The sequence below is a fragment of the Crinia signifera genome, chromosome 19 (assembly GCF_055691185.1).
Source record: "Crinia signifera chromosome 19, ASM5569118v1, whole genome shotgun sequence".
Classification (NCBI taxonomy): Eukaryota; Metazoa; Chordata; class Amphibia; order Anura; family Myobatrachidae; genus Crinia; species Crinia signifera.
Window position 1 is genome coordinate 83594630 of NC_139226.1, and position 27454 is coordinate 83622083.

Genomic DNA, 27454 nt, shown 5'->3' on the forward strand with positions numbered 1-27454 from the left:
AATCCTTTATATAATACCTATGCATTATGCACCCTGGGAAGGGATATGTAAACAAATAATGTACAATGACCGAAAGCACACAATAAATTGTCCCTGCCCAAAAGCCATTATGACATTGACCATGATAAGTAGTACTATTTACTGTATAGTAACACCTCTTTCAGTTTCTCATATATGTGGATATAATAAATATGTTATTTTGAGCTATATCAGTTCTACAGTTTCCTCTTCCACTGATTGATATCAGCCATAGGGATCTCAGACAGTAGTGTAATTAAACTGCACTTTGAATGCTAAATACTATTTCCTCCGATACTATACTGTGTAGGTCGGATATACATCCAATCCATCGCACTCGGTGTCTGGCGCTGTGTACCGGTACTCTGCTTTCTCACAACCAGTATTCCCAAATCCATTCCTAGGGCTATATTGCCAAAGATCAATATTATTATTACATGTTTTGGTACTTGTTTCCTAGCACGGTGCCCATCGCATGGCATCGTGTACCTTATTTAGTGGTGTGCGATGCTTGTACAATTAAATATCGCATAGCATCTCATACCAGCAAATGGGATGCGATGCGATGCTATTTTTAATTGTACAAGCACCCATGCCATGAGATGTGATGGGTGCTTACAAAGAGATGTAACCCCCAGTATCCACGCCATCCAGGGGCGAATTTAAGGGTCAGGCCGACCCTAGGCACAACATTTTTGTCGACCCCCCATTTTAACAAATTAATCATTATATATGTATTATAATATAAATATACAGTATAACCACAGGCAGAAAGCAAAGCTAACACATATTGTTCACATAAAAGATTCTTATACCACTTTTACACCAGAATACCGGGTAGGACCCGGGAAATCGAACACGGGAAATTGCCAGGGCATGCCCTGCCTCAGACCCCATTTACACTGCAATTCAATCCGGGTTATTCCCGGGTAAGGCCCTTTCACACTGAAAACAAATCAGCCCTGTCTTTCCTTGCTGGTGTCATTAAAAATGGACCTTTGGGCTGTTTGAGATGAGGTCACAAGAAAGGGAAAAGGGAGGGAGTGGGTTCTGCTCCCAGCATTGCAGCAAAGATGGCAGACGGAGTAGCTGTGTTGCAGTTTGTGCTGTACTTTTCAGCAATTGAGAGTTTGAAGCAGCTTCTCACCCTGTGCTACTTGCTTCACACTTGGAGGAGGAGAGCACAATTCTTGGCTGAGAGGTCTAGATCTCGACACCTACATGCGCCCTGTGCGGGTCTCCAGCAGATGACATCATCTGCCAGAGCCGCAGAAGCACCAATCAGCTCTTCGCGCCCCTCTACCCACCAAATAACCCGGATAATGACCATTTACACCACCCTGAGCCCCGGATAAGCCCCGTGTCCGACCCTGAACATTTGCCGGGTCAGATTCCCGGGGAACAGTACCCGTGTTATTTTTTTTCAGCCCATTTACACCATGCCCTGCCCCGGACTGGAGCGGCAATATCCCGGGTCCAACCTCTGGTGTAAAAGGGATATTAAATAGTACAGTTAAGGGACTCTATACAGCTACAATGTATCTAATAATGTCACAATCACAAAAAGTATCTGCATTTAGATACAATCGCAACTTATATCAGCAGCTTGTGTTTTACAATTATAAAGGTGTATTCAAACCAAAGGTGATGCATACTGGTGCATAATACAAAACTACGCAGCACCTGGTTTGAGTACACGCTTATAATCGTAAAAAACAAGCTGCTGATATAAGTTGTGATTGTATCTAAATGCAGATACTTTTTTTGTGATTGTGACATTATTAGATACATTGCAGTCCCGTAACTGTACTATTTAAGAATCGGTACTTGTGAGTTATCTGGGCGTCCGATTTGGGTACTTACGATTTGCATGCGATTTGCATGCGATATCGCATACGATATCGCATACGATATCGCATGCGATTTACGATTTGCATGCGATTTAACATGCGATTTGCATAAGATTTGCTATTCATTTCATTACCCCACTATCCCCAAAGTGTGTCTATCAACGTGAACCCGAAGCGTGGCGAGCGCAGCGAGCCCGCGAGGGGCGGCGGTACGCGTCCTCCGACCTTTTCATGCCCTACTATCCACTAGGGCGTGGAGTGAGAATAGAATAGTGTGGCGAGCGCAGCGAGCCACCGAGCCCGAAGCGTGGCGAGCGCAGCGAGCCCCGCGAGGGGACGCGGACACCTGTGAAGCCCGCAAGGGCACGCGGATACCTGTGAAGGTGTCCGCGTCCCCTCGCGGGGCTCGCTGCGCTCGCCACGCTTCGGGCTCGGTGGCTCGCTGCGCTCGCCACACTATTCTATTCTCACTCCACGCCCTAGTGGATAGTAGGGCATGAAAAGGTCGGAGGACGCGTACCGCCGCCCCTCGCGGGCTCGCTGCGCTCGCCACGCTTCGGGTTCTTGTTGATAGACACACTTTGGGGATAGTGGGGTAATGAAATGAATAGCAAATCTTATGCAAATCGCATGCTAAATCGCATGCAAATCGCAAATCGCATGCGATATCGCATGCGATATCGTATGCGATCTAGTACCAAAATCGGACGCCCAGATAACTCACAAGTACCTAAGAATCTTTAATGTGTACAATATGTTAGCTTTGCTTTCTGCCTGTGGTTATACTGTATATTTATATTCTAATACATATATAATGCTGATACATTATTAGATACATTGTAGTCCCTTGGTTAAGAATATTTTATGCGTGTATACTTTTCCTTTTTATGTACAGTATATGTGAATACTGTGATTTAATACTGTGGTATAATAAATGTTTTAATTATATTTTTGGGCCAGCAGTTCTTCATATATACATATTTTTGGGGGCTATAGGGACAGGGATTTTGGAAGCTGGATTCAGGGGAGCACACTTCAGAGCACACTTATGGGGGGGGGGGGTCAGCTGAAAGGGGAGCACACTATGGGGAGGAGGTATGGGGCTAGTTTCAGTGGTGCACACTATGGGGAGTGGGTGGAAGCTGGCTATGGGGGAACACACTATGTGGAGGGGGATGGATATAGGGAAGAACACTATGGGGAGGGTGTATGGGGCTGGCTATAGGGAATGGTGGAAGCAGGGAAGCACACTATGGGGAGGGGCTATGGGGCTGGGTATAAGGAAGCACACTTTGAGGAGGGAGATAAGGAGCTGGATTTTAGGGTGCACACTATGGGGAGGGGAGTATGGGGCTGGCTACAAAGGAGCACACATTAGGGAGAAGAATATAGGGATGGCTATATAGGAGAAAACTATGGGGAGGGGTTAAATATTGGGGTGCACACTATGGGGAGGGATGGAAGCTGGTACAGGGGAGCATACAATGGGGAGGGGAGTATGGGGATGAATATAGAGTTGCACTCTATGGGAAGGGGTGGATGCTGGTACAGGGGAGCACACAATGGGGAGGAGGGTATGGGGCTGGTTACAAGGTAGCACACTACAGTGGAGGGGGTATGGAGGCTGGTCGGGGATTGTTTGCTTACCTTGGCCAGGGGGTCGGCTGTTCCAGGCCACAACATGAAGGTAGCTGGGTGGGGTTGTGGCTGACAAGGTTGAGGGAGAACCGTGCAGTCCCGGGATTGTGTGTCTCTTCATGCTGCCGCTTTCCTCTGCCTGCCATAATATAACAGGCGCAGGCAGAGGAAGCTACAGATGACATCAGCAGTCGCAGCAGCTGCCGACAGCAAACGTCATCTGGGTAGCAGAGCAGGTTGCGCACCTCTCACTCACGGCGCCTCCCTGTTCTGCATATCAAACATGAGCGGCAATGCTCCCCTGCTTCCATCACCGGTCTATGGCTCACATGTCCACCGCCGGTCTATGGCTCACATGTCCACTGCCGGTCTCCTGCACCCGCCACCACAGCTCTCCGGCTCCTATCTCCACTGCCGGTCTCCTGCACCCGCCACAACAGTTCTCCGGCTCCTATCTCCACCGCCGGTCTCCTGCACCTGCCGCCACAGGTCGGCTACCATCCCATCTCAGCCGCTGGTCTACTGCACCCACGGCTGCCGGTCTACTGCTGATGTTGCAGGTGACAGCGGCTCTGTGCAGCACTATTTAACATTTAAAAAATTGCAAAAAAAACAAGCGGCTGCAACCACTGCCTGCCGCCCGCAAGAGGTGCCGCCCCTAGGCCCGTGCCTCACAGGCCTATTGACAAATCCGGCCCTGACGCCATCCCGAAGCGTGGCGAGCGCAGCGGTACGCGTCATCCGACCTTTTCATACCCCCACTATCCAAGTCGGCGTGGAGTTGACTTTAGATAGTGTGGCGAGCACAGCGAGCCACTGAGCCCGAAGCATGGTGAGCGCAGCGCGCCCCGCTAGGAGACGCGGAATACGAGCCAGAAGTGTGGAGAGGTGACACAGAATACATGTAAAGTAATCCGTGTCCCCTCGTGTAGCTCGCTGCGCTCCCCACTCTATCTAAAATCAACTCCACACCGACGTGGAGGTATGAGAAGGTCGGAGGACGCGTACCACCGCACAGGGCTCGCTGTGCTCGCCACGCTTCGGGATGGCGTGGATACTGGGGATTACATCTCATTGTAAGCACCCATCACATCTCATGGCATGGGTGCTTGTACAATTAAAAGTTGAATTACATCACATCGCATGCCGCAATATTCCAGGGCGATGCGATGCAATGAGATTTTTAGGAGCCCAATCGATGAAAATAGTGGGCGCCGTTCTAGGAAACTAGTACCAATTTTTTTTTATATCGTCTATCTATATCGATGTTGTGTTTCAGGGACTAAAACACACATTTACTGTACTAGCACTTAAAAATGAATATTATAAAATCATCTGTAATAAATGTGTGTTTTAGCTCTTGAAACACAACATCGATTTACATCAATTTAAATTAAAAAGTTCAAAAAAGATAGAAATCGACCTATAGTAATATACCCCCTAGTATTCCAGAATTTTATTTTATTTAACTTCTTTGTTTTTTTAAGTTTTGATATAAGATAATATGCAGCAGTGAACTGAAACAACATCGTCAATCAGAGCGCGATAGAAGCGCAAATATTAACATGTATTTGTCACATAAGTAAAAGGGTGAAAAAATGTATGGAAATAATAACTGAAATGGATACACATGTAGAGGAAATAATAATACAATAGTAAAAGAAATTATAATAATAATCTGAACTAATACACTAGTAGAGATAATAGTAATCATCACCATCACCATAATAATATTATAAAATAAAACCCTAGTAATATAAATAATAATCACCATAATATAAAGAATACACTAAAAGATTTAATACTAATATTCATCATCAATATATAAAGAATACACGATACTTGTGTAGTTGCATGGCGCCGTGCGTCTGAGTCCCCTTGCGGTGTGTCGCTTCGATCGCCCACGCTGCGGGCTCGTTTTGCTCGCATACACTGCGGGCTCGGTGGCTCACTACGCTCGCCACGCTATCTAATATCAACTCCATGCCAACATGGATATTGGGGGTATGAACTATCCATGTTGGCATGGAGTTAAGTTACTTTATTTTAGATAGTTTGTGGCGAGTGTAGAACCCAGAAGTAGCACGGCGCCATGCTGGCGCCGTGAAACTACACAAGTACCGAATACACTAGTAGAGATAATAATAATAATCATCACCATAATATAAATAATACACTAGTAGAGATAATAATAATAATCACCATAATAATATCATAAAATAAAACACTAGTGGGTGGCGGCACTGGGCCATGGGAATGCCCAGCTTGCATTTCAATGGGACTGTGGGTGGGACAAAGTGTGTGGGGGGGCGGCCACATGTCGACATCACATGACTCCACTGACTTATATTTGCGACCATCAAATGATTTATCCTGCTGCGGGCGCATGCAAGGGGAAGTGTTTTCGTAACACATCCCCTTGCATGGTTGCGAGGGTATACGACTGCAGATTTTTGGCAGGGCGACGGGGCGGGCTCTCTGGGAGTCATCAGCCCTTGAGCTCTATCTGCGTACTTTCTTCCATTGCTGCATTTACATCAATTTCAGATTCTGAACAGAGTGACGTTATTGCGCCGTGACAGTTCCCGCAAAAACTGATAAAGGGTAAAAGTCTTATTAGAATCTATGAAAAAACTAGTGAGCACAATCCGTCTTTTGAATGCCTATTAAGTATTCTAGTTAATCAGTGAATGCTAATTTATTATTATGTGATTATGGAAGAAATAAGAAAAAGTGATATTGGCGTCTTTAAAGTGACTTCAATGAAAAGCGCGGTTACATTCTGAGCTATCCAAGAAGGAAGCCCTCATATCACCATTGAGTCCGGTCCGTTCCTTATTGCCCAGTGATGTTCCCCATACATTCTCCCTGACACTATGGGATACATTTATACTACTTTCAGACCGCAAATGCCGCGTCGCACACGGGATTAGGACACGGGTCCCATCCCCAGAGCAGCACGGCAATGCGGTCTGAAAGTTCCGACACAGCATATTGCCGAGTCGGTGACGTCACATGGGGCGGAGCTGGGCGGCGGCGCATCATCGGGGGCTCGGGAGGAGGCAGTACTTGGAGCTGACAGTGCTGCCTCCTCCATACTGTGAACGGGACACGGGTCGCTCGACCCAGGCACCCATTCACACTGCACTTGACACGGGTCATAGCCGTGTTCAACCCTGGTCATTACCAGGGTTGAACACCCGTGTTGCTCGACCCGTGGTGGCCTTTTCAGACTGCAAATTAATGGTAAATTAATGGTAATTTAGGTAACTCCCAAATTAGTAAATTTACCCCAGAGGGTTAATCTGAGTAAACGGAAAGCGTTAATTCTAGTAATATCCTCATTACAGTGTCACCACTCATTATTTGTCTTTCATAACCAGTATACACATCATTATGTAAATACTGTGAAGGGGGTTACTCAATATCCCTTTGTTTATAGATTAGTCAGTCACAACCTTGTGATGATCTATTGTACGTTACCAGCAGGGTGTATCGCCCATTATTCATCCTCACAGCCTGCAGGATGGATTGGGTCATTTCTGCTCTTACGTCGTCTGCACACATCCAGTAATTGGCGCTCCTCTGGATAGCGTGGGGAGTTGAGCTATGGTACTGGCTGTATTTCACATGGTTCAGAGTTAAGCCTAATTCAGCATGGATCATTAATCAGAAAATTCAGTAATCGAATGACTGAGCATGAGTAGCATTCGCAATGCGTATGCGCAGACACAAATAGGAAAAAAATATCCGTACACATATTTGTCACAGAGTAGTCACAGTTTGACTGACAGAAAGCCGGTGTTTAGGGGCTAAAACACAGCGTTTTCTGGGTGAGTTTAAGAAAAAGCAGGTGCGCCCAGGCGGTTTTCGGTTGGGTCTCTGATGTCAGCTATGATCGCTTCCAGGCTGGTTCTTGAGCAGCTTAGTGGAAGCCCCAGACTGGTGCCATTGGAAAAAATGATTTGATGATTATTTTTTTGCAAATAGATCCTCTCATTAGCGGTCCATGCTGAATCAGTCCCATAGTGTGATGATTGGTCTCACTTCTTTCCCATCTAGTAACACTTCATTCTCCAGTTAGTGTGATGGGTATACTCAATATTCCTATGTCTATATATGACTCGGTTATATTGTAGTGCATCCAGATGCACTTGTCTTCCCTATCTGTCACTCTTAGGTTTGCTGTGTTTGCTTATCCGCTTATGCTACCGGCACTGAGTCACAGATCGTTGTCTGTCCCCCCGGCTGGGCAGTCAGTCAGTACATGGTAGTGGCACAGAAATAGAGGAATTGGCAGTGTAGAATATTTGGTGATCTGTGTTGAATTAGGCCCAGTGGCTGGTAGCCAATTGCTGCTGATAATTTACAGCAGGGTAACAACTGTCTTTCTAGCGCCTTAGTATTATCCAGTATAAACCATTTTTACTGTGCGGTAAATATCTCATGCGCTATTGACATACAATTCAATCTGTTCTCTATAGTCATTGCTGCACTGTCTATTTAGCTTTTCGATTTCAGCTGAACGGGAGCACGCATCGCCATCGAATCGGGATAGAAAGCTTAAAAACGTTCTATCTCCATTGGATGTCTATGCGATACCAATTCGATTTTGACAATATAGTGAAAATCAAAGGGTAAATTGCACCGTGTGTACACAGCATTAGATTTGGGTGTTATTTTGTTTTTCTGCAGGGTAAATACTGGCTGCTTTATTTTTACAATGCCAATATTTTTACAAACCCCACCCAAATCTAAAGGTGCCCATACACTTGTCCGATTTAGGACGATTTCGCCAAATCCAGACAAATCTGGATGAGAAAATGGCCCAAATGGGATGTGTTTGACATCCCCCTCTGACCCAATGCGTGGACCCGTTGGGTCAGACCCTACAGATAGAACCTGCCGCAGTTCATTCTGTCGAATCGGACCCATCAGCGGCACAACGCTCATGCTTTTAAGCACCCACGCTGTGTTGGTCTGATCTATAGGTGTGTGCCAGTGGTGAAGCAGCCGGGTCCTGGCAGTGGAACCTGAGAAGCAGCGGGGTATGTGCAGCACTGGGCAGTCATCGGCTGAGAACTAAGTAGCGTTATTTGCGATATGGAAAGTGCTGCTGAATTTGAAAACACTGACCGGACGCTGATTGGCTGAGAATCAGGCAATCAGCGTCCGGCCAATCTTTTTAAAATGTTTTCAAATTCAGCAGTGTTTCCCTTGCCGTCACCCGGCAGATAGTGCTACGGTACTTGTTTCCTAGCATGGCGCCCATCGCATTGCATACCATAAGGCATACGATGGTATGCGATGCGATGTTACACTGTGGCAGCCGATGTTATACCATTTTAAATTGTATTACCATCGCTGCGCTCGCCACGCTTCGGGCTCAGTGGCTTGCTGCGCTCGCCACACTATATAAAATCAACTTCACGCTGACGTGGATAGTGGGGGTATGAAAAGGTCGGAGGATGCGTACCGCTACCCCTCACTGGCTCGCTGTGCTCGCCACGCTTTGGGTTGGCATTGATAGTGGGGGTGGCGTGTGGGTGCATTTAACATTGTAAGCACCCATTAGGGTGCTTATACAATAAAAAATCGTATAGGGGCTTATACAATTTAAAATCGCATGCCATATGCCCGCATGCAATGTGATGAGATGTCATACAACTTAATATCGTGGGCGCCGTGCTAGGAAACAAGTACCAGTGCTACTTAGTTTCCAGCTGCCGAACTGACCCCGCGCACATACTGCTTAGCACCGCAGAGACCCCCCTGCCCCCCCCCCCCCCGCCACTGCCAGCTCCCTGATGATATACATGCAATAAATGCGGTTTATTGCATGTATAATTTGGCACATCAAGTGCCACAACGTAAGCTAGCCTCCCGGGGAGCTGGTGGGGGGCTCTCGAGGGCAAACTGGTTCAACTTGTCCATGGGGGGCCTTAACTCTCTCTGCACCTGTTACATCTGCCCCCCCCTGCAGTGCACGTGGTTTTCTCCATTCCAGAGAGAATTGCTTTTGCAGGTGAACCAGAATTAGGCCCATTATCTATAGTCCGGATATTGCTGTATTTTTCCTATGATTAACATGTTACATGTGTGTTAATTAGTTGCTGTATTAAGGCAGTGTTTGCTAACGAGCAAACATTTATTACTGCCTATAATTATATTACTGTCACATCTGAACCCATAATCAGATGCATACTGAACCACTGTACTTTACCTAGAGGCACAGACATGTAAGGTAAGTAGCTGTTGGTACCGGGCGCGGTATAATTAGTATTCGGAATTATAAACAATTATTGGGTAGAAAGATATATATATATGCCTCTTCCACTAGCAAAAATACATTTACTAAAATAGTAATTGTATTGAAGATGGGATGTCCATAGCAACTATTCAGAGTCTATCTATTATCTAATAGAAGGTGCTAAATAAAGAAGAACAATTTAATCGGTTGCTATTGGCAACATCCCATCTTAATTATCTCTCTGGAGAGTGATAAACCACCAATATCATCCAGTGTGTATGCTGTGCATCGTTAAGGACCCGCTCTCTCATCCAGCATGTCCAGACAAGGAAGGTCATCGTTAACGACAGCGGTGTTGCAGCGGCAGCACGGCCGCCGTTCCCTCGCCGCAGTTCCCCCCCTCATGTGCAGCATTTGCAAGTGTGTATATTGGTGTCGGCATGATAGGCATAGTGTGTACGGCCCTTTAGTACATTTGGCCCCCTGTCACCCACTTCTGCTTCCTGCTTCTCCATCGCACACAGAGCCTAATTCTGGTTGGCTTGCTAAGCTGCGAAGGCATCGGCCTTTCCACGTACCAATGGGAATGTCCAGCGTTTTCATGGGGAAGCCCATAACGTCCCTGTCCACACCGCCATCTGTCCCCCAGCCCTCCGTCCCCATTGAGAACAGCACAGCGAGTGTGTAACTTGACACGTCCTTTCGCTGTTGGGGTTTGCACATGCAGAGAAACCCCAACCATCAGAGCAGGGGCTGAATTCGGATCACTGTGTGTGATCCAGAATCTCCCACCTATCTCTCGCCATCACCCATGACCTCTCTCTGTGGGGGAGATTCTCTAAGAATCTCCGCCCCCCTTTGCCTCTCTTTGCAATTATAATTATCGCATATGTTCTAACATATGCGATAATTATAGCAAAGGACAGCTCTTGCGCTAAGAGCTGTCCTTTGCGGTGAGAGTCGCCGGGTCCCAGCAGGTCCCGGCGGCTCCCCCATCCCTCCCACACCCGGCGCTGCTGCTGCTGCGCCGGGCTCTTCTCCTCCCTTCACCCGGAAGAGGATCAGTGCAGGGAGGAGGTCACAGGTCCGGGCAGCACAACTCTGTGCTGCCCGGACACAAGTGAGGGGGTGATGCGGGGAGGCGGGGGTCCGTGCGGGGCAGCGGGGGGTCATTGCGGGGCGGCGGTGGGATGCGATAGAAGCCCATAGGCTTCTATGGGGCATCGCCATATTTTTCTGGCGATGCCCCCCGCCACGGTAACCCGGCGGGGGATGCTTACAGCATCCCAAAATGTGGTAAAAACCCAGGTAACGGGGTATTTACCGCATTTTTAGCTTAGAGAATCTCCCCCTCTGTCACCCACGGCCTCTTCCTGGCACTCACTGCCTCTCCATCGCACACTATGACCCTCATTCTGTTTCATTCACCCAGTTGGGAATTCGCAACGGGGACCAATGTTGTAGATCTGCGCTTTTGCATGTGCATAGTCTCCGAGGTGCTCGCAGCAGGGGGTAGTCGTGCAGGAGCCATGCTGGGTGCACCCAGGAAAACGCTGGACGTCCTGCCTTCCGGGGGGGGGGGGGGGGGGGTCAGCTGACGTCATTGGATGTCAGCTGCCCACCCGATTTATTGAGCAGAGTGGGCAGCGGGTGGGTGGGCGTTTGTGTGGGCGGCATTAGTTGGCTCACAAAGCGGCAAAAAACGCTTCTTTGCGTGTCAACCAGAATAAGGGCCAATATCTCTCCCTGTCACCCAATGCTGCTTCCTGTCAGTTTGAAGTACAAAGCCCATCCAAATCTAACTCTCTCTGCACATGTTACATCTGCCCCACCTGCGGTGCACATGGTTTTGGCTATTAGCGAGAGAATTTGCTTTTGCAAGTGAACCAATATCAGGCCCACTGACCTCTTCCTGTCACCCACTGCTGCTTCCCATCATTGCCTGTTGTACTTTACTAAAGGCCCATATACACTGTGCGACTTTCAGCTGAAAGCAGCTTAAAACACCAAGTTTGAGCGGCTTTCATCTCAAAGCCGCCGAGTGTACGGCCTGGCGATGAGCGGTGATGCGCCCTCCCACAGGGATAGTCGCTGGCATTACCACCAGATGAGCGGCTTTGAGGATGGCTTTGCATAGTGCTGCGATATGCAAAGCCATCTGCCCCCCTTGCTGACAGCGCCTGGCAGGGGGAAAGCGGCTCAGTGTGTAGGCACTGAGGGCCTTCCCCACAGAAATGACGGCATAATCGCCCAGTGTGTATGGACCTTTAAATAGAAACATAGATGGTGTATAACTGGAGATACAAGACTGCACGGGCATTTTTGGGCTTTGAAGCAATGTGTACAATATGTACAGTAATGTGTACAGTATAATCAGCTAATGGTATTGTAACTAAGGGCCTTATTCTGGTTGACTCTTTGGAAATGCGCGTTAGTTCGAAAACGGCCGAACGAAACGCACGGCGGACATTCTAAGAACACACACCCACAGGTCGTCCGCATCCGTTCGTGGGGACTTTCTAAGAAGAGGGAGAGTCTTCGGACTGCATTCACACGTCCTTGTGCGGTCGGATAGCACAGAGTTTGCACGATCCATACTGCGTCCAAATGTACGAGAAGCTGACCGTACGCACCGAGTTGGTGTATGTGCGCAAACCTCAGAAATCTATTCGGAAATCATGCTTCAGCAACATGACACACTGATCCAATTAGGCTACCTCGTAACAGATATATTAATTTTAATTATAATTAATTACTTCCTAATTGACACTTAAACACACTTAAAACATTACTTGCACTTTAGATTAACCCTTACATCATGTTAAGTTTTATTACTTCATTGTTGCGCATTTACCTGTGCTTTATGTATGCATACTATATATTCATTGCAAGCCAAATGCAATTAATCCAAATGTTCAAATTGTGAATAACACATAATAAAAGTAAAATACCTACAGTTTAAAACACAGTACGTGTGTGTGTGTGTGTGTGTGTGTGTGTGTGTACATCATTATGCATACTGGCTAACGTTATTTTTAATAATAATTATTAGAGATGAGCGGGTCCAGATCTCCGGGATCCGCCAGAGCCGAACATGGTGATCCGAGTCAGGATCTGAGTCGGCTCGGGAGTTTCCACCTGAATTCAGGACCGAAAACAAGGCAAAACCTCATCATCGCGCTGTCGGATTCTCGCGGGATCTGGATTCTATATAAGATGCACGCGCACCCCGCCATCTTCACTCCATTATAGGAGAGGGAAGAGGGTGGTTGGGATCTGTGCTCCGTGCTCTGTGCCCCGTGCTGTGATTTATTTAGTGACTGATTTTGTATTTTGTTGTAAAGTAGGTGCTGCAGTGCTCACACGCAGGGGCTGCAGTGCTGCTGACTGTACACTCAGTGTACAGGGGCTGCAGTGTCCATAATACAAGGGGCTGTGTCCAGTGTACAGGGGCTGTGTCCAGTGTACAGGGGCTGTGTCCAGTGTACAGGGGCTGTGTCCATTGTACAGGGGCTGTGTTGGTTCGCTTGCGCTCGGTGTCCAGTCCGAATGCACGCCTACCACTGTTCGTGCACTCCCACGTGTACACCCAGATTTACGCCCAGTATTGCCCACTTTCAAACCGCGCCCCTGTGTACGCCCACATGACGCCCATATTTCCAGAGGGAGTTCGGGGGACATTTGTAGACGGTATTGCTGAGAACGAGTGCGAAGACACTGCGTTGCACATGCGCATTGCGTTGCTTGCGCATGCGCAGGTAGCTAAAAATCGCCGTCCGAAAGAATTCAGAATGGACCGCACCAACCAGAGTAAGGCCCTAAGTTATAAAAGCTTCAGAAGAAAGTTCTAGTGCTGTCTAACTGGACAGGTAGATGGGTGAATGGGTAGATGCGCACCTGCATCAATTCCTGCAGTTTGGTCTATGTTCCCACCTGCTGAGACGTTTTGAGGTTTTTGTTTGGAAGAATCCCCTCAGAACTTGTTATATTAATAAGGACATTTGTGGAAATTGATGCAGGTGCGCATCTACCCATAAGGATCTTCAAGGGATCCATTTTTACAAATTACATACCTTCCTTGAAAGGTCGACATCTGGAGTTCACAATAGTACTCATGGTCTATGTACCTATGGAATGTTACCCCTGATGAAGTCGTTTACGACGAAACGTGTTGGATTGTTTCCGTACATTTGTTGAACCGAATCATTGACTCCTTACAGATGAAAAAGTGCTTTTATATTGTGTTTTATAGAAAAAATGTGTATTAAACCTGTTGAACAGTGATTTGTACATTGTTACTACGGTTCTTCTTATTGGATTTGGTGGTGGAACTATATACCATGGGCGCACTCTGTTTTCTTCTATCCATTCTTTTCCCCATACCTCCCTCACTAACAGGGGGGACTAACGGGGTTGCTACCCAGCCAATATCCCTATAGCGCATTGAAGGGGTACCTCTCTTTTATATATATATATATATATATATATATATATATATATATATATATATATATATAGTGAATTTATAAATAAATGATAATAATAAATTTATTTTTTGCTGTACAGTCTTTTTAATGACACAATGCTGATTATAGATGGGGTGTTTTGTGTTTGGACATTCATCTCGCAGGCTAATCGCTGTTATTGTTCTCTCCCCATTTAGATTAACAACAATGAAATCTGTCAGAGCAGTAGTTGTTTTCCGACGGCCAAAATGAACAGCAAACAAGGTGGGTATTGTCTGCTCTGCCATATCTTATCTCATCTAGAAAACCTTTCTCCGATGTTCCCCGAACGATAGGCCTGATTCCGGCTTGATTGCAATGTGCACGAGCCAAGGACACAGTTGCTGAGGATGTTGCGATGACAGTGGGTGTCCCTATTCCTTTATTGGCGGCTGCTTCACCTGCATTCCCCTGCTAGTCCACAGAGTGAATAAACGCACATATATAGACTATTACATACAAACCGGAATCAGGCGTCATGTGCGGATGCGGATTCCATAGTACATTATATTATAATGTGTGTTGTAGCATGTGAAGGACAGTAGTGTTGTATATATTGTTCCTGTGCAGGGTAAATACTGTCTGCTTTTGCATGTAGCCAACAAATGTTAAGTTGGACACACCCCACCCAAATTTAAATCTCTCTGCACATGTTACATCTGCCCCCCTGCAGTGCACATGGGTTGCCCATGTTGCTTCCATGCCAACCAGAATAAGACCCATAGGTTTTTTTTTTAGCTAAGATGGAAGTTCTGTTGAAGATGGTATGTTGCTATGGGCAACCAATCAGATGCTATCTATTGTCTTGTAGAAGGTGCTAAATAAATAAGAAGTTAGGGTACTTATGTAGTATCTGGGCTGCCGATTTTTTGATTGTATGCCTTAAGTTAAGGCATACAATCAGATGCGATGCGATGCGATATCGCATCGCATCGCATCGCATCGCATCCGATATCGGATGCGATGACCCGATTTTTCCATAGGAATCAATGTTAAAATGATTCCTATGGAAAAATGGGTCCTTTTCATACCCCTACTATCCAAGTGGGCATGGAGTTGGATATAAACCTGTGGCGAGCGTAGCGAGCCACCGAGCCCGAAGCGTGGCGAGCGAAGCGAGCCCCGCGAGGGGACGGTATTCGGCCCCTCGCGGGGCTCGCTTCGCTCGCCACGCTTCGGGCTCGGTGGCTCGCTACGCTCGCCACAGGTTTATATCCAACTCCATGCCCACTTGGATAGTAGGGGTATGAAAAGGACCCATTTTTCCCATTGAATTCCATGTTAAAATGGACTCAGTCCATTTTAACATTGATTCCTATGGAAAAATCGGGTCATCGCATCGCATCGCATCGAATCGCATGGTCGCATGCGATGCGATGCGATCTCCCGATCCGACCCGATTTAGAAATCGGCAGCCCAGATACTACATAAGTACCGAAGTTAGTTGCTATGGGCAACCAACACCCCATACCATCTTATATTCAATAGAACATCCCATCTTAGTAAATAGACCCCACAGTGTTTAAGCACAATCTGCTGCACATTGGAATGTCAGAATCTCTCTCGTGTTCTCCATTCAGGCTGCCCGATCTGTCAAGATCAATCACCGGCGGCTCCCGGTGCGGCTGTACGGTCATTGGTCAGAGCACCAGTACACACAGCACGTTGCTATTCAGCAATTTCTGCACCGGAGCGTGCATGCAAGAGCCCTGAAGCTGCGATCACATGAGAGCGCAGGTTCAGGGGTGTTGATGGGGGATGAGGATCAAGTGTTTTGTGGGAGCGGTCAGGACAATGCAGGCATGTCCGGTCAGGGGAGGGCCATGGCAGCTGCATGAAGCCGGTGATGTGCGAGTGCTTTGCTCTGTAGAGACTCGCACTTTAGCGATGGGTCAGCAACATTTTGCAGGGAGGGACCCGGCATCTGGGGAGACCTTGCTCTGTGCGGGGCGCCCTGCAGCCTTCAACCAGCAGTTGAAGTTTCCTCTGAATGAGGCCCACCAGCCTCTAACCACATAATACCCTTATATAATGGGTGACCTGTAAGAACACATGGTACTTGTTTCGTAGCACGACGCCCATCGCATCGTATACCATAAGCCTTACAATGGTATGGTATGCGATGTGATGCGATGGCACCCAATGTTATACAATTTTAAATCGTGTACCATTGTATATGGCATACAATGCGATGGTATACGATTTTAAATTGTATAAGCACCCTAATGGGTGTTTTCAATGTTAAATGGCCCCCCTATAAGATTATTAATTGTATAAGCACCGTAATGGGTGCTTACAATGTTAAAAGCACCCCCACGCCACCCCCACTATCAACGCCAACCCGAAGCATGGCGAGGTACGCGTCCTCCGACCTTTTCATACCCCCACTATCCACGTCGGCGTGGAGTTGATTTTAGATAGTGTGGCGAGCGCAGCGAGCCACCGAACGGGAAGCGTGGCGAGCAGACACGGAATACATGTAAAGTAATACGTGGCCCCTCGCTTCGGGCTCGGTGGCTCGTTGCGCTCGACACACTATCTAAAATCAAATCCATGCCGACGTGGATAGTGGGGGTATGAAAAGGTCGGAGGATGCGTATCGCTGCGCTCGCCACGCTTCGGGTTGGCGTTCATAGTGGGGGGTGCATTTAACATTCATATAGGGGGGCCAAAATCGCATCGCATCGCATGCGGCTATATGGCATGCGATGCGATACAATGCATAGGATGCCATACGATTGAAAATCGTGGGCGCGTGCTAGGAAACAAGTACCGAACACATAACTGTAATGTGCATTAAACGTTCTTTGGATCGCAGGAATGGCCGCTGTAAGAGCAGATGACTGAGTGCACTCACCCTGAGGCTGGTAATCTCTGCTAGTTGGTTGTGAAATGCAACAGTCGCACGTACAGCAGCTGCTTGTGTTATCTGCCCCAGGGTTCCATAGAGTCCACTTCTGGGTTTTGTGCTGCTGCTTTCCTGTGTAACATGTCTGTGTTTTCCTGCAGGATGGAGAGCTGGTGCAGTGTTCCTTACTGTCATGTTCTGCTTTGGAATGTTGTGGTATCTACATCTGGAGACGTACATACCAAGGTAGGGTACACGCCGGGATCTCTGTACGGTACATGTGATTATCAGGACAGACTGGTTTCGGATAACTTCTCCACCTTCCGCAGAGATATTCCTAGCCACTCCGCATGTGCTAGATAAAAAAGGGACACTAGAAAATAACAGCGTAATAAGCCTGTAAGGACCATATTTGCTTTTTCTGCATTTCATATTGCATTAGGGGCCAGATGTACTAAGGTTGAAAAGTGATCAAATAGAGAGTGATAAATCACCAGCCAATCAGCTGCCAACTGCCATGTCACAGGCTGTGTTTGGAAAAGGACAGGTAGGAGTTGATTGGCTGGTGGTTTATCACTCTCCATTTTATCACTTTTGAGGCTTAGTACATCCCGTGTAAGTTGGTGTTATGTGTCTGCTGAGCATGCATGCACCAAACTGCAAAGTTATTTACATCTTAGTGGTGCGAACATAACAGAATTCCCTGCCCAGCCCAGATGAAGCGGCCCCAGATGTGCACAACGCAGCAAGTTTAGTACAATTCTCTTCCTCGTAGCCCAGTTTCCTTCTCCTCTAATCACTACGCAGTAATGAAAATCACTCACTGAAACTTGGAGTTCTGCCCTCGTCCTTTCCAGAATCTGACGACACCATCTGTGGCTGTACAACAGATACAGGGTTATCATGTGTCCTATATTGAATCTACTCATTAATAATCAGCAGAACTGGAATACTCTGCAAAATATTAATGTGCAAAATAAGAATTTCTTAAGTAGAATTTCAAAGTAAAAAAGAAAAAAGAAACTAAAGACTTGAACGGTTTTCGTAGAATCCAGTCACATAAATGCAGGAATTTACTCATAGAACCTTGTTGGAATTTCGAAGTGCTGCGTGTGGATTTAATGCCGCTCACAGCCTTGGGTGTGGGGGACAAATCATTCGATGGTCACCAAACATCAAATGATTTGGAAGAAGCATGCAAAACGAATACACTCTCTGGTACCGTAGCTTTGCGTGCTTCCAGCACAAAAAAAGGGCAGGCAGCTGACATCCGGTGTTGTCAGCTGCCTTCCCCCAACACCTGTGTCACTGCCGAATTTCCATGGGAACGCCCAGCTATTTCATGGGAACACCCATGAAACGTTGTGTGTTCCCATGGGCACAGCCCGTCGCCGCCGCCCCTACTGGAAGGTGAACTATCCGTTCGCCGTGCCCGTTCGCACCAAGCATAGGTACATGCACATGTGCAGTAGTAAAACATCGGTCCCCCGTGCGAACCAGAATAACCCCCATAGGGTGCAGAATGGGCATTGACAAATGCAGGACTGGGGATAACCAGGTACCAAGAACACAACAAGGGTCCGGTAAGAATATTTACCTCCCCCTGTTCTGTGTTCCCTCTGCGGCCAGACAGTATTCAGCCAGGGAACATACCAGTAATAGTCCATCACTGTATCTCGAGTGTCTAGTCTCCTCAAATCCTGTTCTCTAAGTCTATTATAACAATGACAAGTATCCCATGTCCATGCAAAGCAATTACATCAGACTCCTCACTTAGTGCATTCACACTTCACCGGGTACACACATTATGCCAGTCCTGGTAGTTCCTTCAGTGCTACCCAGTTTGTGGGGCTGCATGCAAAAGCAGCTAGTAATGACCTTGCATGCAAAATAAATCTTATGTATTTGCACCTCTTCTGTTTCAATATGGTTTGTTCAGGTGCACCGTTACTGTACTTTCTCTGTTTTATTTGACTCCCAGAGTTAGGCCCTATGTCTGTAGAACACTGATTGCTGTTTTATCCATCACAGGTCATATGTCAATTTCCAAGCAATGTGCACGCAAGGTGAGCTAACTGCAAAAGCGGCATCCATGATCAGCAAGTAAGTGAGCACTAGTACACGCTTGTATCTTAGCCATTAGGAGCTTCTATGTTCTTCAGATGCATCCTGACTCTTCGTACGTCTTTGCTGCAGTCACACCAAACAGCCTCTCTTAGCATGCCAGGGCATCTGAGAATCCTTTCTGCTATTTGTTTGTATACAACAGACCTGGCAGCTCATCATGTAGAGCGTGGCGTATTGCAACTGGGCATATAAGTACACATCTGTATCTTATCACAAAACAGATTTTCAGTGTGACATTATTACCTGCTGTACTTTAACAGGGGAGGGGGTCTTTTTTGTCCGACTCTGCTGAGGGTCCGGACCTTCTGTGAGAGTTGCAGGAGACATTGACTATACCAATGTGGGGGGGGTCTGGTTGCGGTCACTCCTTAGCTATTTTGTCATTCAGCCGGCTGGGAAGAGGGTATACGATTTGGGGTAGAGTTGATGGCATATAAACAAAAAAAAATGAAGTGGTAACTGACATTCACTCCCTTCACCCAGAATTAAATTAGCCCCTCCAGCATTCAAATAAGATACAAACTTTGACCACCCAATTCTAATGTCAAGATACCCCTTGTCTTGTTACCTTTATGTATGTTGAATATTAGGGGAGATACAATTTTAGCAATGTGTCTTGAGTTAGTGGACTTGTAAGCTAGCTACGGGACTGGTGTCATCTCAGGTTTCTGTATGCACTTCCATGGGGTGTGGGACAGTACTTTTGGTGTGGACAGATGTGATGTTCCTTGCCATCATTTTGAATTGAAATCACCTAAAATTTAGCTGTACACCTATAACACTTTCTACATTTGTGCAACCCTTCCAGCTACTCCAGGAACCATCCCGTCTTCCTGCAACTCAGTGACTATTTCTGGGTGAAGAACGAGTCTGTCTACGCTTTGCCGTACGGCACAAAAGGCAGCGGTAAGACTGAGATGGGGATGTAGAAATAATATTGTCTGGTGATGTGACCTGATCACAGGGGGGACCATCTTGGTTACATTATGGCAAGATGGTCATTCGTAAATATATCCAATTGTAAAGCGCAACGGAATATGCTGCGCTATATAAGAACTGTAAATAAATAATAAATAAATAAATAAATATAGCACCGCAGTTCAAATGTTGATGGTTTGCCCCCAAAAATTGTTGGAGATAGACCTCTAGCTATTGTCAGGGGAGGGCAGTGCATTCAGCGCTATCCAAAAGTACTGGGAGTAAGTAAGTAAGTTTTATTTATATAGCGCACTTTCTCCAACAGGACTCAAGGTGCTTTACAGACATTAAAAATAACAATGCACATACTGTAATACAAAGGGTTATCAGTACAAGGAACAGGCAACAATGGCAGTACAGATATACATCACACGTAGAGATATGCACAAGACGCATTCTAATAAGGGACACGGACATGGGAAACTTATTTACCAAGCTGTGCAGTACCCAGGCAGCCATTCAGTGGCGCCACATGGTGATTGCACAGCCAGCTAGGTAGCCAGTAACAGTACTGATATATATACTAGATGTACTCTAATGAGTGACACGGACATGGGGAACATAATTACTGAGCTGTGCAGCACCCAGGCAGCCATTCACCGTCACAACATGGTGATGGCCCCAGCCAGCACCGAACATATAGAACACATTAGAACAGTACAGGGTACACAGAAGTAGACGTAACACAATTAAAGCACACTTCTTAGTACACAATACAGCTGAGATATAATGAAGTGAATAGAGGCAGGTATAGATTGTAGAAAAGTAAGAGAGCTGTAGTTGAAATGCAAGAAGAGTGCTGTGAGAACAGGAGGGAAGAGGAGAGAGGGCCCTGCTCGTGAGAGCTTACATTCTAGAGGGAAGGGAAAGACAGAAAGGAGTGACACAGAAGGGGTAGCAGTGAGCATAAATAGGCTGTTAGGATGAATAGAGTGATGGCGCGCTATGAGCAGACACCCCCCCCCCCTCAGGCAATGAGCATGTACCCCCCCGCCCTCATGGCATTGAGCATATACCCCCCCCCTCCTCCTCCTGGAAATGAGGTTGTAAACACCCCCCTAACAATCATGTAACCCCCCCTGGCAATGAGCATGTAATTCCCCCTAGCAACGAGAGGGTCACAAAGTTACCGTCCCCTTCCTTGGCAACAATCATATAACCCCTGCTAGCGACAAGCATGCAACACCCCCTCCTGCCCTGGCAATGAGCATGTCACCTCCCACCCCCCTCCACAGTGAGTAAGTAACCCCTGGCAACACAAATAGCAACAGAAGGTGGGGGCAGAAACTTTTTTGGGGGAGGGGGGGAGGGGGTGGCACTATTTCTGGTTTCAGCGTAGTGTGACCAGTTCCTGGCAGGACGCTGAGCGCTGTCTGCTGATGGGAGATTGGTCTCTCCCTGTGAGAGATTTTTATGGTTTGGAAGCCGATCAAGTGAATAAATGTCTGCTCTGTCTTTATCCATGTGATGTCCAGACTGAACGATGACTCTCTCTCTCCTACAGAGGATCTTATAATGAAATTTCTGGCTCTCACAAACCAGTATAATGTGCCGCAGGAAATAGAGAGGTATGAGAACACCATAATACAGGTCCGTCATTACAATAAATTAATTCTGTACAGGAGTCGGGAGAGGTGGCATGGAAATTTTAAAGGGACACAAGGCAAGATGTACAAAGCCATTGAGAGTGATAAAGTAGAAGCCAACTCCTATCTGCCCTGTTACAGGTTGGAAAAAGGACAGTTCCTTATGTAGCTAGATTTGTTTCCACAATATATCAAGCTGTTGCTCTGGAGGGGCGGCATCCCGAACCTCCACAGACGTACCCCTCTGCTGTGGTTGCACACACCGCCAAATGAGTTGTGGAATGGACAACCCTTTGTCCCCACTGGTGGCTGTGAAGACCAGCATGTGTAGGATTACATGGCTGGTTACCGTGGGAACCACTTGTGTGTTATCCCACTGTTCCTGGTTGTCTCTGTAGGCCTACCTAGTCTGTTGCGGCATCCTCCAGCTGGGTTGAGGGAAAAGCGATACCTCGGTGCGGAGTGGCAGTATGCCATACCAGTCCATGCTGCCTAGGGTTACCACCTCATCCCTTTAATTCTGAACACATATTAATTACACAGGTTTTGTGGCTGACTGACTTCAAAACTCCATTTCACCTGGTTTTTAACTGCCACAGAACCTGTGTAATTAATATGTGTCCGGAATTAAAGAGAGGAGGTGGTAACCCTAATGCTGCCCCACATCAAGCACTGATTATGGGGCAGAAAAAAGCAATGACAAGTATCATTTTATATACTTGTGTCTTAATTTTTACTCCTACATAAATACAGAGGGATAATAAAAGTATAGGAGTTATTTCTTAGTCATTTACCCCCCCCCCCCCCCCCCCCCAAATTCAGTTCTGCTGTGTTGCTTCTAGCCCACTGTGGTGTGTACCTCTGCATTGAAATAGAGACCAGACTTTGTTAGAAGCACCACAGCAGAGAGCGACACCACAGGCAGGAAGGAGGAACTACATGGGTTTTTAATGGTGTGGTATAGACAATGTCCAATATATCTTGTCGGTACACTTTCTACGGGGAGCTGACAGCACTTCTGGGTGGGCACTTTCAAATCCCCGCCAAGCTGGGTGTCCTGACCTTCATCTTTTGCTGACAATCAGTGTGTGTGTGTGTGTGTATATATATATATATACAGTGGTCGAAGTGGGGCGGTATACGGGGGTATGGCATACCCCCACTTTAATCTGAAGATAAAAAAAAAAGTTTTTTTTCCCCCTCAGGATGCTCTCTGATCACTCAGCAGCACATATTGTGCTTTTTTAATACCCCTGTACAACAGGGCAGTCTGGCAGGGGACGTTGATGGACAGGGGGGTGTCCGAAGGTGCGCACTATATTCACTCTTTACTTTTCCATACCCCCACTTCAAAATTTCCATACCCCCACTTCAAAATTTCCACTTCGACCACTGTATATATATATATATATATATATATATATTTATATATATATATATATATATATATATATATATATGGTCCAATAACGGAGGCACACAGGAGGTAAGAAGCAGAAAAAACGTGTATTCAGCAAATTATCAAGCGCTTTCGGGGCTCTCCCCCTTCCTCAGGATCACAGCCCTTAACAGTGCAGACAGGTGGGCTAGGGCTGTTAAGGTGTTAAGGGCTGTGATCTTGAGGAAGGGGGAGAGCCCCGAAAGCGCTTGATCATTTGCTGAATACACGTTTTTTTCTGCTTCTTACCTCCTGTGTGCCTTCGTTATTGGACCATATATGCTTATTGATTGGAGTGCACCGAAGTTATTGTATACTTGACTGGGAGTGCCGGGATAAAAGGAATTGTATATATATATATATATATATATATATATATATATATATATATATATATATATATATATATATATAAAAATGCATTAGAGAGCCAGCAACATCCAAAAAATATTTATTTAATTTATAGGCATAATAGTGCAAATCGGAATAAAAAGAGGTTTAAAAATGCAGGAGGAAAACGTCTACTTAGCATGTGAGTAGGAAGGCATAATCACTGCGTTCATCCTCCAACAACCAGTCATCACACCCGACAGGCTGTTTCGGTGCTTCTCAGCACCTTAGTCATGGGCAACTGACTGAGCTCTCCCAAACAATCTAATATACCCATAGCACCAATCAACATAAGTCCCCTCACCTGTATAAGAGCGGTAAAACGAACAGGTACACACTGACAAGCTGCAGCGCGGCTTCCGGTCGTCACGGCAACCAGCAACGCCGGAAGACAGGCGGAAATGACGTCAGGTCTCCTAGCGACCGTCATACACAGGCCGCTGCAGCGGAAGTCAGGTGACCGCTGAAGGGAGCTGAGCGTCATAGCAACAAAACAAGCTATGCGCTCGCTCGTTCCGACTGACTATACAGCGGAGACAAACCAATGTGTCTCAATAACGCTGTTACTGATGTCAGACGGACTTAGGTAATGTAAAAAATACGGTGAGGTGTAAACCTTTGCTGAGAGCGTGCGAGGGCACACAGATTGCCTGGGCAACGCTGACACATACACAAGCATGGACATAGACATAACAATAACAACACGGAGGACATCAAAAGCAATCAAAAAGTACAAAAGCACATAATATACGCAAAAAGTAACAAGAAAGAGAAGGGAAAAGGGGAGCATATAGAAGAATTACAATGGACACAAGTTCCATAGAGGCAGAACATAGAAAATAAATCTGCGCACATTATCATATGAACACCACCATCACTAAATGTATATTATTATTATTACTACAAAAAGCAATGTAGTGACTGGTATTCGTTCAAGCCATTAGGGGTTAAGCACTTAAGTCGGTGAATCCATAGGCATTCCCTTTGGAGAAGGAGTTTATCGCGATCACCTCCGCGCCTCAAAGGAGGTATATGATCAATAGGCATAATAGAAAAGTCACGCATAGAATGTCGCATGGTTGCAAAGTGGCGTGCCACTGGGGGTGTGTTGCCATCAATTTTGGTAAACGCCTTCTTTATGGACGAGCGATGGCCTGCAACTCGTTCCTTTAGGAGCCGGATCGTTTTGCCCACGTACACCAACGGTCACCAGCGGTCACCTGACTTCCGCTGCAGCGGCCTGTGTATGACGGTCGCTAGGAGACCTGACGTCATTTCCGCCTGTCTTCCGGCGTTGCTGGTTGCCGTGACGACCGGAAGCCGCGCTGCAGCTTGTCAGTGTGTACCTGTTCGTTTTACCGCTCTTATACAGGTGAGGGGACTTATGTTGATTGGTGCTATGGGTATATTAGATTGTTTGGGAGAGCTCAGTCAGTTGCCCATGACTAAGGTGCTGAGAAGCACCGAAACAGCCTGTCGGGTGTGATGACTGGTTGTTGGAGGATGAACGCAGTGATTATGCCTTCCTACTCAAATGCTAAGTAGACGTTTTCCTCCTGCATTTTTAAACCTCTTTTTATTCCGATTTGCACTATTATGCCTATAAATTAAATAAATATTTTTTGGATGTTGCTGGCTCTCTAATGCATTTTTGTATTTTGACCAATTTGTGAGCTCCAGCACTCTCTGGATTGCCTTGTGTGTGCAGCCTTGACTCATGGTCATGCTATATATATATATATATATATATATATATATATATATATATATATATATATATATAGTTTGTGTGATGGCCGGCACTCCCAGTGGTAGGTCCAATCGTTTACTGACCCGGTGCCTTCCAGTATGGACCTCGCGGCCCCAATGCAGGATGTAGGAAGCAGGCGGCACTCTCGGATTTAGTGAAAGCAAAAAGTGGGTTTATTCAATCCAATTGAATAAATCCGATTGAATAAACCCACTTTTTGCTTTCACTAAATCCGAGAGTGCCGCCTGCTTCCTACATCCTATATATATATATATATAACAAAAACACGTCACTCCGGGACTGGTGTGAAAACATAAAGTTTACTGCGTACTGTCTACGCCGTTTCGGGCTGGGCCCGTCTTCAGGACATTTGCAGTAGTACATACAAAAGTGAATTAAATACCTTACCGGCTATTCAGGTGCCTCCCCGCCGCCCGACGCTCACCATCCGTGTCCCGCTGCTGCTTCCGGTCAGGATGCCGGAAGTGACATGGTGCCGGCTCTGGGAGCCGTCAGGAGAAAGGGCAACACTGTGGGCATAACAAAAACAAATCAAAAGCGTGCAAGCATGAAGACTTGCTGTTAAGCAAGTAAAAGTGACATAAGAAATATTAGTGACAGTGATAAACAATGGCATATTTGATAAAAATACATACATAATGTAACAATCGACATCCTGTGTGTCGTTACTCTCAAGACTAAAAATAAAGTGCTGAACATATACAATTAACCAGCCACTAGATGGCAGTGTGCACCACTAATGTGATCCATTTCCCTCAGTGAATGTTATGTAGGAGGTCAAATAAATTTTTTGTCCCTTTTCTCTATATAAAGTGCTAGTGCTAATGTTTTTTATTATGAATTAGAGTGGCTATTAGTGGTGTGTTCCTCCCATATAATGATGCTTAACCCTGTTTCTCCTCAATTTTGCTGTAAACTCCCCATTGTTTTGACTCTACACTTACTTCCAATTTTTGTTTGTGTTCAAAGGAAGCAATTGTAATTAATGGCCTCGTTTAGTCCACCAGGGTTAACAGTATTTAAGGTGTAGATCCATCGGCTCTCCAAACGGAGTAGCTGTCTGTCTCTATCACCTCCCCGTGGGCAGATGGGTACATGATCTATGATGAGGTAGCGTAATTGTGCCATACTGTGTTGGGCCTGTGCATAGTGTCTGGCCACCGCCTGATCACTATGTCCCACCAGTAGCGCCGCCCTTATGGCCATCCTGTGTTGGGCCATGCGTTCCTTGAACTGTCTTGCTGTCTTGCCCACGTAGTTTAATCCACATGGACAAGACAGCAAGTAGACCACATATTTCGAACTGCATGTGAGGGCATGTTTGATTTTGTATTGTAGGGAATACAAAATCAAACATGCCCTCACATGCATAGATATAGATATAGATTTTTTTTTGCGCTGCAGTAGCATCACAGTCACAAACAGCGACTGTAGTCGCAAACTGCATCTAGTTGGCTGCAGTCAGAATTTGAGTCCCAGTCACAGTTGCGTTCCAGTCACAAACACATTTTCCACGCCACCCCGAAGTGTGGCGAGCGCACGCGGTACGCATCCGACCGACCTTTTCATACCAACACTATCCACGTTGGCGTGGAGTTGATTTTATATAGTGTGGCGAGTGCAGCGAGCCACCGAGCCCAAAGCGTGGCGAGCGCACGCGGATTATTTCACATGTATTCCGCGTCCCCTCGCCAAGCACGCTGCGCTCGCCACGCTTCGGGCTCGGTGGCTCGCTGCGCTGGCCACACTATATAGCATCAAGTCCACGCCGATGTGGATAGTGGGGATATGAAAAGGTCGGTCGGATGTGTAAAGCTGCGCTCGCCACGCTTCAGGGTGGCGTGGAAAGTGTGTTTGTGACCGGGACTCTAATTCTGACTGCGGACAGTTTGCGACTACAACCGCTGTTTGTGACTGGGACGATACCGCAGCGCAAAAAAAAAAACGCTATTTCACCGATAACATACCTTAGTACAGTTACACAGATTAAGCACAGAGTGAGCACGCGCTAGCCTAGTACAGTGTAGGAGTCTGGAAACCTGCCAAGTTTCACAG

The 27454-nt window shown here is 46.5% G+C and overlaps 1 protein-coding gene across 5 annotated transcripts in view; it reads left to right on the forward strand.

Annotated features, from left to right (window-relative positions):
- Positions 1-27454, forward strand: part of LOC146042687 (CMP-N-acetylneuraminate-beta-galactosamide-alpha-2,3-sialyltransferase 4-like) — a 158431-nt gene that overhangs the window by 113869 nt on the left and 17108 nt on the right. For all 5 annotated transcript variants that reach the window (XM_083162824.1, XM_083162823.1, XM_083162826.1 and 2 more), the window contains 5 exons: positions 14420-14486; positions 17271-17355; positions 19141-19212; positions 20045-20142; positions 21719-21782. In XM_083162824.1, coding sequence (XP_083018950.1) covers positions 14471-14486; positions 17271-17355; positions 19141-19212; positions 20045-20142; positions 21719-21782 — 335 coding nt within the window. In that variant the 5' untranslated portion in view covers positions 14420-14470. The remainder of the gene's footprint in view (positions 1-14419; positions 14487-17270; positions 17356-19140; positions 19213-20044; positions 20143-21718; positions 21783-27454) is intronic.